Source organism: Phacochoerus africanus, chromosome 2 (genome assembly GCF_016906955.1).
Source record: "Phacochoerus africanus isolate WHEZ1 chromosome 2, ROS_Pafr_v1, whole genome shotgun sequence".
NCBI lineage: Eukaryota > Metazoa > Chordata > Mammalia > Artiodactyla > Suidae > Phacochoerus > Phacochoerus africanus.
This window is the reverse complement of record NC_062545.1, coordinates 264,282,190-264,296,619: the sequence shown is the minus strand read 5'-3', so window position 1 is coordinate 264,296,619 and position 14,430 is coordinate 264,282,190. Positions and strand designations below refer to the sequence as shown.

Genomic DNA, 14,430 nt, shown 5'->3' with positions numbered 1-14,430 from the left:
CACTATCCACACAGCAAACACTCCACAAGTGAAAGAATTCCTTATTTTTCAGAAAAATAAACAGAAGAGAAAGGTAAAATGACTTGCCTAATGTCATAAAGTCATGAAGTAGTAAAGCCAAGGTATGGTCCCAGATCTGCTCTGCTTGTTTGTTTGTTTGTTTTTTTAGGGGTGCACCTGCAACATATGGAAGTTCCCAGGCTAGGGGTTGAGAAGTTCCCAGAAGCTGCCAGCCTACACCACAGCTCATGGCGACGCGAGATCCTTTAATCTAAGGATCTAAACTAAGTAAGGCCAGGGATCGAAGCCTGGATGCTCATGGATACTAGCTGGATTCTTAACCCACTGAGCCACTATGGGAACTCCCAAATCTGTCTAATTTTAAACCCATGAACTTCCTTTCTTTCTTTTCTTTTGTCTTTTTAGGGCTGAGCTCGAGGCATATGAAGGCTCCTAGGCCAGGCATCAAATGAGAAATGTGGCTGCCGGCCTACACCACAGCCACAGCAATGCCGATCCTTAACCCATGGAGCAAGGCCAGGGATCGAACCCATATCCTCATGGATACTAATCGAGTTCATTAACCGCTGAGCCACAGTTGGAACTCCTTAAACCCATGAACTTTCCATTAGACTGTCTCCATAAAATGTAATTAGAGAGACAGAATATATATCAATTCACTTAAAAGTGAATATTAAGACAAGGATATGCAAATTATCTGATAGCTTATACAAACTAAAAAGGAATAACAATGGTTTAGCAACATTTAGTTTAAATACCACACGTGATAGTGCCAGGGGCTTATATTTTAGAAAATCAACAATATTGGGAACTGAATAAAATCATTTTATGTCTAAACCATCATAGTGATTTCTCATCTACAGCTATAATGTGTACATGCATAGGTTACTCCCATGAGTAATATAAAAAAATATTCTTGCATTTCTTTACTAAGGATGTGGGAAGGAGAAAAAGAATAAAAATCTTTAAATAACATTATCCTACATTTACTTATTTATTAAATATGCAACAAACATTTACTGAGATCATTCACAACAAATTTTACTCATCATCTACAGTGAGCTAGCTCCTGTTCTATTTGTATATCATATTATAAACTGCAATGTTATTTCAAGTACATTCTTCTATTAGATATTGAAAGCAGCTCTCTGAGGTAGGAAGAACAGACATTATTAATGCCCGCATTGTACAGATGATATACCTGAGGCAAAAGGCATTTAAAAGTTTTTCCCAGCAGTTCCCATCGGGGTGCAGTGTGTTAAGAATCCAATTGGAACAACTTGGGTCGCTGCAGAGGTACGGGTTCCATCCCAGGCCTTTAACATTGGGTTACAGGTCTGGTGGTGCCACGGCTGTGGCATAGGTTGCAGCTGTGGCTCAGATTCAACCCTGGCCCTGGACCTTCCATATGCTACGGGTATAGCCATAAAACTTAAAAAAAAAAAAAAGGGTTTTGCCCAAAGTAACCAACCAGTAAGCAGCATGTATTTCCTTAAGTCACCATCTTGCTTGAAACCTCACTGCTCTTCAATTAGCACACTAATGGCTTAGAATTTTCAGAACTGATGAAAGATATGAATCTTCAGATGTGAGTTCCTGTCGTGGCTCAGTAGTTAACGAACCTAACTAGTATTCATGAGGACTTGGGTTCGATCCCTGGCCTCCCTTAGTGGGTTAAGGATCCAGCATTGCCGTGAGCTGTGGTATAGGTCACAGACTCAGCTGGGATCTGGCTACAGCTCCGACTCAACCCCTATCCTGGGAACCTCTGTATACCTCGGCTACGGCCCTAATAAAAAGACAAAAGACACACACACAAAAAATATGAGTTCCAAACAGGATAATAAAAGTACCTAGACTTCTTGTGAATGCAGAACACCAAGGACAAAGACATGGTGAAAACAGCCAAAAAGAACAGACAGATTATCCACAAAGGGTCAAAATGTAGAATAACAGCAACAACAGAATATAGAAACAATGGAAATAATACCTTCAACTTTAGTTTTAAACAAAGTATGCACGTTAAAAAAGTTAACACAACTCCATCAATATTAGAATGGATAAATGTTATTTACAAATGAAATAGACAACCATGAGAAATAAAGACCTACAAAGCAAAGAATTTAAATGAATCTCACAAATATAACTAAGCAAAGAAGCTAGACATTAAAAATCCAGACTATACAGTGCCAAATCAAGATATAAGAACATACACTAAACAGTATAACTAAACTATGTTATTAGACGTTAGAATAACAGTTACTAGCAAGGGGAAGAAGATGGTTAAATTACTAGAAGGAAGCCTAAGGGGACTTATGATGTACTGGGAATGTTCTAGATTTTTATCTGGCTGCTGAATACATTTCAATTTGTGAAAATTATCAAGCTGTTTTCCTATGACAGCTGCACTTTTCTATGGGTGCTTTTTTATTTTTATTTAAAAATAAAGAAATTAAAGGTAATTACCAAAGCGATAAGAAATAGAATATATACCTTCCAAATCAGCAGAGATTTAAAATAAGAGGAATAAAAAACTTGATTAGTCCAATAGAAAGGAGAGAAGAAACAAAGAGAATCTTAAAGTACAAAGTAACAGATATACAAATAACAAACAGAACAAAAGGACCAGTTAAAAGTTAGAAATTCTCGGAGTTCCCGTCGTGGCTCAGTGGTTAACGAATCCAGCTAGGAACCATGAGGTTGCGGGGTTTGATCCCTGGCCTTGCTCAGTGGGTCAAGGATCCAGCATTGCCGTGAGCTGTGGTGTAGGTCGCAGATGTGGCTTGGATCCCAAGTTGCAGTGGCTGTGGCGTAAGTCAGCGGCTACAGCTCCAATTAGACCCCTAGCCTGGGAACTTCCATACAGCGCATGTGCAGCCCTAGAAAAGACAAAACAAAAAAACAAAAAAAACCCCCAAAAGTTAGGGAGTTCCCGTCGTGGCACAGTGGTTAATGAATCCGACTAGGAACAATGAGGTTGCGGGTTTGATCCCTGGCCTTGCTTAATGGGTTAAGGATCCAGCGTTGCCGTGAACTGCGGTGTAGGTTGCAGACACGGCTCAGATCTCAGATCTGGTGTTGCTATGGCTCTGGTATAGGCCGGTGGCTACAGCTCCAATTCTACGCCTAGCCTGGGAACCTCCATATCCAGTGGGAGCAGCCCTAGAAAAAGCAAAAAGACAAAAAAAAGTTAGAAATTCTCAGTATGAATTTTTAATCTAGCCATATGCCATATATAAAAGAGGTTTTACAAAAACAAAAGATCACAGAAAATTTAATATATAGGAACAGAGAAAATTATAACCCTGGCAAATATTAACCAAAAGGAGGCTAGTATAGCTATTGTAATATAAGACAAAATGTATTTTACAACAAAATGCATTATTAGAAATAACAAGGACCACTTACTTCATAATGGTAACAGAAACAATTCACCAGAAATTTGTAACAATTCTGAGCATAAATATTCTCAATAACATAGCCTCAGAGTTGAAAGAAAACTAATGAATCCACAATCATACTAGATTTTAATTATACTTTTCCTGACAACTGACAAACTGAGCAAATTTTTAAAAATAAATGGAAAATGTGATCAACACAATTAGTCTACTTGACTTAATGGTTACATATAGACCACGCACCCAACAATAACAGAATTCACATTTTTCTCAAGCACACTTGGACATTTAAACAAAATGATCATGTTCTATCCCACAAAACAAATCCCAAAAAGTATCAAAAATCAATACCATACAGACCACATTCTCTGAACACAGTAGGTTTAAGCTAACTCTCTTTTTTTTTCTCTTGAAGAAAAAAAAAAATTGGGGGTCACACTCACAGTATTCCAAAGGTCAGGGCCAGGGATTAAACCCACGCTGAAGCAGTGACAATGCCAGATTCTTAAACCACTGAGCCACCAGGGAACTCCTGGTTGAAAATTTTTAAACACTACAAAGCTACTCATGGACTAGGGAAAAACAAAAAATGGAAATATTATAAAAGGCAATAATAAGGAGTTCCTGTTGTGGCACAGTGGAAGTGAACTCAACTAGTATCCATGAGGATGCAGGTTCAATCCCTGGCCTCGCTCAGTGGGTCAAGGATCCAGCGTGGCTGTGGTTGTGGTGTAAGCAGGCAGCTGTAGCTCCAATTTGACCTCTAGCCTGGGAACTTCCATATGCCTTGGATATGGCCCTAAAAAGCAATTTTAAAAAAAGACAATAATAAAAATACTATATATATCAAAAACTTGTAAGAAACACACAAAGTCATATAAAGTTGAAATTTATTGACTTAAATGCTTAAAAGAACAAAAGTCAAAATTAACTGTCCAGTTCAAAGGACAGAAAAAGAACAAGGAAACAGGAGAAAGCTAACAGTATAGAACAATGGTCAGTAAAATTTTAAAAAGAGAGATAAAATTAAAAACTTTTTTTAAAGGTTTATAAAATTGACAAACTTATGTCAAGAACCACTGATAAAAAAGAAAAGTAGACACAAATAATAAGAAAGAAAAAGGGAACACAGTTATCAAAACAATAGAGATTTTTAATAATCTTAAGAGACTATTACAACTTTATGCCAAGAACTTTGAAAACTTAGAAATTATGTGTCCTACAAACACATAATTTATTAAAACTAACTCAAGAAAAAAGAGAAAATCTAAATAGCCTCGTAATCATTAAAGAAATGGAATCTGGCGTTCGGTGGCCTAGTGGGCTAAGGATCTGACATAGTCACTGCTGTGGCTCAGGTTCAATCCCTGACCCAGGAACTTGGCCAAAAATTAAATAAATAATAAAAGACTATCCAATACACCTGTGGTTTGACTTTGTTATTAAAAAAAAAAAGAAAGAAAATAAAAGAAATGGAGCTCCCGTCATGGCTCAGTGGTTAACGAATCCAACTAGGAACCATGAGGTTGCAGGTTCAATCCCTGGCCTTGCTCAGTGGATTAAGGATCCAGCACTGCCATGAGCTGTGGTGTAGGTTGCAGACACTGCTCGGATCTGGTGTTACTGTGGCTGCGGTGTAGGCCGGTGGCTATAGCTCCAATTAGACCCCTAGCCTGGGAACCTCCCAATGCTGAGGATGCGGCCCTAGAAAAAGACAAAAAAAAAAAAAAGAAAGAAATGGAATCTATTGTTTAAATTCTACACACGCACATGCACATGCGCACACACAATACCAGGTCCAGATGATTTTTACAGGTAAGTTCTACCCATCAGGGAAGAAATTGATAATACTGACTCATTAAGAGAGACAGAACTCCTCAACTTACATTACGAGACTATGTACATGGTCTTAATACCAAAACCAGACAAGATCATACTAGAAATTCATACCCATCAGTATCAGAAAGTTACATTAAGACTAATGTCACATTTAAATATAGACTCAAAAATGTTAAATTAATATTAGCAAACCAAATCTATCAATGTACACACAGATTATTAAGCTATATATATATAGATTACATATCAAGAAGTAGGGCTTATACCAAGAATGCAAAAGTGGTTTAACATCAGAAAAAGTTACTGAGGAGTTCCCGTTGTCGTTCAGCAAAAACGAATCTGACTAGCATCCATGAGGACATAGGTTAGATCCCTGGCCTTGCTCACTGGGTTAAGGATCCAGCATTGCAGTGAGCTGTGGTGTAGGTGGCAGATGCAGCTCAGATCTGATATTGCTGTGGCTGTAGCATAGGCCAGCAGCTGCAATTCCTATTTGACCCCTAGCCTGGGAACCTAATATGCCATGGGTGTGGCCCTAAAAAAAAAAAAAAAGAAGAAAGAAAAAAGGAAAAGCTATTGGTGTTGAGTTAATAAGAGATTAAAAGATTCTAAAAAATAATCATCTCAAAAAATGCAGTAAGAGCATTGATAAAAATTTAATACCCATCCAAAACAAAACCTCCTAGCAAAACAAGGATAACAGATATTTGCTTAAAAGAGAAACTAATAAAAAATAAAGCAAACATAATTCTTGATGTTAACACATAAGAGGTGTTCGCTATAAAATCAGGAATAAAATAAGGATGCCTACTATCAATAACAGAATTTATTCAAATTATATTGGAATTCCTAGATAACACAGAAGAAAAGAAGGAAGTAAGGAAAGAAGGAAAAAAGGAAGGAAGGGAGGAAGGGAAAAAAAGAGAAGAAATAAAAGTATATGGGTTGGAAAGGGGAAAACAAAGCTATCATTATATGTAGGTATTTTAATTATCTATCTAGAAAATCCAAAAGAATATATAAACAACAGATCTAATAAAAGAGTTCAGCAAGGTTGCAAGATACAAGATCAATGTATAATAATCAAAAGTATTCCTATTTACCTGAAACCAAACATTATGATTACTTTTGAAAAAGATGTAGGAATTCCCACTGTGGCACAATGAGATCAACAGTGTTTGCACAGTGGCAGAGACACAGGATTGATCCTCAGCCTGGTGCACTGGATTAAGGATCTGATGTTGTCAGAGCTGTGGCGTGCTTGCAACTCTGGCTGGGATTCAAACCCTGCCCTGGGAACTCCATATGTCATGGGGCAGTTAATAAGTACATAAACAATTAAAAATATAAACTTAAAACAATAAATCTTCTCTAAAATAATAAAATAAAATAAAATATACTTAAGAGCTTAAGGTAGGGAAATTTTTCTTAAATAGGAAAAAAACACCTAGTCATGAAAGAAAGAGATTGATAAATTGGACTACATTAAAATTAAATTAAAAACTTCTGTTCATCAAAAAACATCATGAGGAGTTCCCGTCGTGGCTCAGTGGTTAATGAATCTGACTAGGAACCATGAGGTTGAGGGTTCGATCCCTGGCCTTGCTCAGTGGGTTAAGGATCTGGCGTTGCCGTGAGCTATGGCGTAGGTCAAAGACACGGCTTGGATCCCAAGTTGCTGTGGCTCTGGTATAGGCCAGCGGCTATAGCGCCGATTCGACCCCTAGCCTGGGAATCTCCATTTGCTGTGGGTGCAGCCCTAGAAAAAGACAAAAAAAAAAACAAAACAAAAACACCATGAAAAGAATGAAAAGGCAATTATTATTAGCAATACATATATATGACAGAGTATGTCCTTAGAATATATTAAAACCGTTACAAATCAATTTTTAAATGGGCAAAGGACTGGAAAGAAGGTATCCAAATAGCCACTAAAGAAATGAAAAGGTGCTCACCATCATTATTCGTCAAGGAAATACAAATTAAAACCACAATGAGATATAACTACACACTCATCAGAATGGCTAGAATTTGGGGGGGGGGTCTTTTTAGGGCCTCACCCCCAGCATATGGAAGTTCCCAGGCTAGGGGTCAAATTGAAGCTACAGCTGCCAGCTCGATGCACATCTGCGACCTACACAACAGCTCAGGGCAATGCCAGATCCTCAATCCACTGAGAGAGGCCAGGGATTGAACCCACGTCTTCATGGATACTACTAGTTGGGTTAGTTACTGCTGAGCCATTGAAGGGAATTCCAGAATGGCTAGGATTTAAAAGGCTGACCATACCAAGTGTTCACAAGTATGTGGAGAAATAGAAAGCTCTAACACTTTGAGGGGGAGTGTAACCTGGCGTGGCTATCTTGGAGAAGAGTATGTACTAAAACTGAATACGTGTAAACCGAAGGCTCAACAACCCCTCCTCTTGGTACACCCAACATGATGGCATACATATGGCACCAAAACGCAGGTACAACATTCCATATTTTAGCTCAAAACTGGAAGCAACTCAAATATCCATTAACGATACAGAGCACACATAAATTGTGGTTTACACATTCACTGGAATGTGATAAAAATGCACCAATAACTACTACAGGCAACAACATGTGGAAATCTCACATACGGATTGTCATCAAAAGAAGCCAGGTATAAAAGAATCCACACTGAGTTCAAAAAAGGCAAAATGGGAGTTCCCGTCGTGGCTCAGTGGTTAATGAATCCGACTAGGAACCATGAGGATGCAGGTTCGATCCCTGGCCTTGCTCAGTGGGTTAAGGATCTGTTGTTGCCATGAGTGGTGGCATAGGTTGCAGATGTGGCTCGGATCCCACATTGCTATGGCTGTGGTGTAGGCCTGCAGCTACAGCTCCGATTCAACCCCTAGCCTGGGAACCTCCTTATGCTACAGGTGCGGCCCTTAAAAAAGAAAAAAGAAGTAAAATTCCCTACCTCATATCACATTCAGAAACAAATTCCATATGGACCATACGGATTAAAAACCCAAATATGGGGATTTCCCATCGTGGCTCAGCAGCTAACGAACCCAACTAGGATTCATGAGGATTTGGGTTCAATCCCTGGCCTCGCTCAGTAGGTTAAGGATCCGGCATTGCTGTAAGCTGTGGTGTAGGTCACATGAGATGTGGTTCATATCCCCTGTTGCTATGGCTGTGGCGCAGGCCAGCAGCTGTAGCTCTGATTCAATCCCTAGCCTGGGAACTTCCATACGCTGCAGGTGCGGCCCTAAAAACCAAAAAAAAAAATTTTTTAATTAAAAAAAATAAAAACCCAAATATGAAAATTAAAAACCTTTATTTATTTATGTATTTTTTTGGTCTTTTTTGCCATTTCTTGGGCTGCTCCCATGGCATATGGAGGTTCCCAGGCTAGGGGTCTAATCAGAGCTGTAGCCGCCAGCCTACACCACAGCCACAGCAACGCAGGATCCGAGCCTCATCTGCAACCTACACCATGGCTCACGGCAACACTGGATCCTTAACCCACTGAGCAAGGCCAGGGATCGAACCCTCAACCTCATGGTTCCTAGTCGGATTCGTTAACCGCTGAGCCACGACGGGAACTCCAAAAAAAAAACCTTTAAAATATTTAGAAGAAAATACAGAATAGCTTTGTGACTTTCAGGTAGGTAAGGATTCATTATAAGACATAAAAAGCACAAGTGATAAAGCATAACAGCAAAAATGAAAAATATATATGACATTATAATTTATGTTCAATGAAAGACATCATAAAGTGAAAACACAAAGTAGAAACTCGTAATGCATACAGTCAACAAAGAATTGGCATTGCTAGTACAGAAAGAATACAATAAATCTAAAGGAAAAGGTCAAACAATCCAACTTTTCAAAGAGGCAATAAAAGAAGATAAAAAACGAATAGCCAATTAAATATGAAAAGATGCTTTTACAAGTTGTAGCTGATGACTAGTACACTGGAGGACCACAGTGCTGAGGGCATCAGGAGCCTCAAATTCAAGTTCTGCCACTAACTCAAGATGCTCATTGGGCAAACATCTGACGTAGGTACCTCAATTTTCTCACTTGCAAATTGGTGAGATCTGTGCTTCAGTAGGTAATGAGAAGAATTTCTTCACAGGATAATTATAATTTCCTCAATGGATAATTACAAGAATCAAATTAAATTATTAAATGACATGGGTTTTTAAATATATATGAGGCAACATACAGATCAAAAGTCATTACTATATCAAGCTATTCTACATGGAAGGGATAAATGAGAAGGTCCTGTTGTACAGCACAGAGAACTATACTCAATGTCCTATGATAAAGCACATGGAAAAGAATTTTTAAAAAAGAATGTATATGTATATACACACAAATATATGTACAACTGAATTACTTTGCTATACAGCAGAAATTAACACAACATTGTAAATCAACTATACTTCAATAAAAATATAAAATAAAAGAGGAGTTTCCAGTTGGCTCAGTGGGTTAAGGATCTGGCTAAGGATTCCTGACTAAGGAACCTCTACGTGCCACAGGTGTGGCAAAAAAAAAATTTAAAAAACAAAAAAATTAAATAAAAGCTTAAAAAAAATAAAACATTGAAAAAATTTACTACTATTATCACTATTAACTGACTATAAATCTTCTATCCATTAGGGAGTTCCCGTCACGGCGCAGTGGTTAACGAATCCGACTAGGAACCATGAGGTTGCAGGTTTGATCCCTGCCCTTGCTCAGTGGGTTAAGGATTGCCGTTGCTGTGGCTCTGGCGTAGGCCAGCGGCTACAGCTCCGATTAGACCCCTAGCCTGGGAACCTCCATATACTGCGAGAACAGCCCTAGAAAAGGCAAAAAGACCAAAAAAAAAAAAAAATCTTCTATGCATTAATGCTCTTTCAGCAACCTGTTAATTTTCCTATTAACAGAAAAGGAAAATGTCTGTATGAAACTATAAAAGAAAAGCAGTAGGAGAGTTTCCTCTGTGGTGCAGTGGGTTAAAAATCCAACTGCAGTGGCTCAGGTGGCTGCAGAGGTGCAGGTTTGATCCCCAGCCTGGCACAGTGGATTAAAGGATCCAGCATTGCCGCAGCTGCGGCATAGTTCACAGCTGAGGCTCAAATTCAATCCATGTGCCATGGGAGCAGCCATGAAAAAAAAAAGGAGTTCCTGATGCCATGCAGTAGAAACGAATCTGACTAGTATCCATGAGGCATAGGTTCGATCCCTGGCCTTGCTCAGTGGTTTAAGGATCTTGCATTGCCATGAGCTATGGTATAGGTCACAGACACGGCTCTGATCCCAATCCTACAATTAATTAATTAATGAGTGCTATGCTACATATGTCAATGGTAAAATAATGGTGTGCACAGAGCATGTAACAAGGGAGCTGACCCAGTCTAAGAGGTCAAGGAAGGCTTCCCTGAGGAAGTGACATTTAAGCTGAGACCTGAGGTATATCAAAGTCTCATTCTTGGATGACACAAGCCATTAAGATCATCCATCTAAATCCACAGCTCTAATACCTCCTCACCCAACGACCTTCTGGTTTTAATTTTACTTCCAATAAGGAGAAAACAGGCTGAGCCCTGCCACAAGTTTTCTGGTTTGCTTGGCCCTTACACCCCTAATTCTAAATCTAAAAGAAAGTAGGCACTTTCTGAGCCATCAGATAGCACAGCAACAAGAAAACAGACCCTGAGTTCCAATATCATCTCTGTCACTGTGACCTTTTAAGCTAATCAGCTGAACCACCTGAGACACCATTTCCTCATGTGGCAAGGGGAGAAATTCAGAACATCTCTGACATCTGAGATGGTAATTCAATGATAATTCAATGGCTGAATATAAGACAGGAGTGAAGTGGTCAGGTCCCTACCTTTGGCTTTCTTGGTAGCAAAATGGCAGACCGGTACAGCTGGATAGGCCATGTATTGTCCATGGTTATTTCGGCTTCCACTCACTGTCTTCAGTGTAACTTCTGAAACAGGTCTGGTCAAGGCTGCAAGGGAGTTGCAAAAGGCAGGGTGGACCAAGCGGAAGCACCTTAAACCCAAGGCCATGACTGAAGACAATCCTTGTGAACATCCACTAAAAAAAAAAAAAAGGCAAAAAAGAGATCTAAGTAAAACAGACTCTATTACAACTTCAGAAAATAATTTGTCCAGTCAACAAGCAAAACCTTTCAACAGAGCCTATCAGCCTATCAATCAGTTCGGTGCTATGTGCCAGGTAACTGAAATACACGACCTCGAACCCTCCTCCCAACAGATGTACAAGGAAATACATTTTACAGAACAAAGAAAGTGAGGCTCACAAAGATTTAAGTAACTTGCTCACAGTCTGTAGGACTCCAAATCGTCATGCTTTCTACTACGGAAAATGCCTCTCGGTACACAGGGAACAGAGTTAAGTAAATTTGCAACAGCCTAATCCTTAACGATGGAAATTAAACCCTAATATGAGAAAAGGCACAAAATGTTGATAAAGTTATACCATAAAGAAGAAGGGCAGAGCACTGGAAGAGGACTTTAAATAAAATCATTTCAACAGGCATAAAATGACTGGAAAATTCACACGGCAGCATTTAATTAAAATTTTCTTTGGTTCCTTATGCACTGATTACCAATTAGAGTGCACTTTAATGTGAGTCTGAAGCATGGCTGAGGTTTGAGGTCTTCCATGCAATAGAACTAAAGCCCTGGAAAATGCCACCCTCCTCCGTGTTAACACAAGTTACATATTATACTTCTGGGGTCTTTGACCATGGAAAGATGCTACAGCCTATGGCTACCTCTGGGACAGAACACAGGTCTAGCTAACTGGCAAATGTAGCATTGATAGCTTCTGCCAGGAATCTGGCCATTATTACTCAGCTGAAAAATTAATAACAATTAGTACCAAACACCTGGAAGGTACCATCTTTAAAAAAACAGTCCCATACCTCATTAACAAAAAAATTCCATTCTAAAATGTTGATGCAGTATAACAGACTGAATGAGAACATGGGCTTTGTAGCAAGAAGATTTGGAATTTAATCCCATCTCTGTCATGACTAAATGCCCTCGAACATCTCTGCACCTTGATTTCCTCAACTGTGAAATGGGGATATTTATAGTTATTTCTTACAGTTGGGACGAATAAATGAGTTAATGTAAGTAAAACACTTGGCATAGTGTCTAGCAGACAGTAGGAGCCCCCCAAAAGGATACCTATTGCTGGCTATCACCTTTCCTTTCAAAGACTTCCATGCCAGGGTCAGACACTATAAAGAAATATTGCCTGTCATTACTGATGTACAAGGAAGCCTAGAGTCGGTCACATCTGGATATAAATTTCAACTCTGGGCAATTCATTCCACTTTCTAGGCATCACTTCCCTCATTTTCAAAATGACAAAAATAATTCTGTTCTTAAAATAAGATAGTGAATGCATGTAAAAACCTCATGCAAAAAAAATCTAGTATAGCTTTTTAATAAAAGCTGGCTATCATTATCATTATCTTTAAAAAAAAAAGCGAATGAGATGCACAAAGGCAAATAATTTCTCCTGATGGAATTTTTAATAGCAAGAGATGCTAGATGTCAATAATCACTATGAAGTCAGTATAAAAAGATCTGGATTAAAAAAAATGAAGGCATATTTTTTTCCTCTTCTTTAATTATTATCAATAGCTACCATTAATGGAGGTCAGGCCTAAGCTGCCTGCTTTACCCATATTATTCATTTTAATCCTCTCAAAAATGCCACAAAGAGTGTACTAATTTTCTTTTTATAGATATAGAAGCTGAGGTTCAAAGAGAGTGTCACTGACCAAGGGCATGAAGCTAATAGCTCTGCCCTAAAGCGGCAAAACTGTTCACAGAAATCTGCATCTAAGTGAGATTTCTATATCTAGCTTTTTGCCTAATATAGCCAATGCCTAATCCACACATATCCAAATATGGCTGTATAATAAATAATGTGTTGTTGTTGTTTTTAATCTACAGGGTCTCAATCTGGCTGTTCCATTTAAGACAGGTTTCCTGGTGTTCCTGTTGCAGGTCATAACACCAATCTACAAAGCAACAGGAAATCAAAATGGGTTAGAAATAAACAACCTTTGACAGAAAACGCAACACCCCAAAGCACACCCAGCACACATGAACCGGAAGACAACTCTATAAATAAACCACATTGCTGAAAAGCTTAAGGCGTAGATTTTAATTGCACAGAAGTCAGGAAACATTAAAGTAGAAGTTCAATAAAAGCAGTCCCTTGGACCCTTTACCTTAAGAACAGAGAAGTAAGTTTCAGCATAGAAGTAAGGTCAAGGAAAGGAACCATCACAGGAACCCAAGTATGATAAAACAAAATTAACCAACACTCAAAAATAAATAAATAAATAAATAAAGTAGCTGGAAGTAGCGGGCCTTTGGATGCAATCTTGAACTGGAATCTGTGTTAGCCTATTTCCTAGCTGTGTGACCTTGGGGAGATGATAGGCCTCTCTGAGCTACAGTTTCCACATCTTTCTCATGGAGATATTAATAAACCTTTAAAAATACAATGACAATAATAGTGAAATTATAGCTTATAATTATACACTGATAACTATGAGCCAGAAAGAATTCTAAGTGCTATATTACATACATGAACTCATTTGAGCCTCATGATAAGCCTAGGAGATAAATACTATTATTATAATACAGTTTATGGATAAAGAAACAGAGGCACGGATAAATCCTTTGCCCAAGATTTTATTTCAAGCAATTTTGTTCCAGAGTCTGTTCTCTTAACCACTATCCTATACTGTGTATATAAAACAGTATGGTTGCTGGCACTGTTATTCAAACTACTGAAATATTTTTAAAAACTACAGAAGTACATATTCTCTAAAGTTGAGGTTCTCAAAACTTGAATTTTCCTTGTGGTTTTTTGTTTGTTTTTGTCTTTTTAGGGCTGCACCCACAGCATGTGGAGGTTCCCAGGCTAGGAGTCATCAAATCGGAGCTATAGCCGTTGGCCTACGCCACAGCCACAGCAACGCAGGATCTGAGCCGAGTCTATGACCTACCCCAGAGCTCATGGCAATGCCAGATCCTCAACCCACTGATCAAGGCCAGGGATCAAACCTGCGTCCTCATGGATGCTAGTCAGATTCATTTCCGCTAAGCCACGACGGGAACTCCAAACTGTCCTGT

General features: G+C 38.7%; 1 protein-coding gene across 2 annotated transcripts in view; it reads right to left on the bottom strand.

Moving 5' to 3' along the window:
- The window catches only part of MRRF (mitochondrial ribosome recycling factor), a 59,139-nt gene that overhangs the window by 42,850 nt on the left and 1,859 nt on the right, over positions 1 to 14,430 (bottom strand). Inside the window, exon 2 of one of the 2 annotated variants that reach the window (XM_047768328.1) lies at positions 11,127 to 11,338. In XM_047768328.1, coding sequence (XP_047624284.1) covers positions 11,127 to 11,310 — 184 coding nt within the window. In that variant the 5' untranslated portion in view covers positions 11,311 to 11,338. Of the gene's footprint in view, positions 1 to 11,126; positions 11,339 to 14,430 lie in introns of those variants that run through there. The other variant, XM_047768327.1, reaches the window with a different exon arrangement.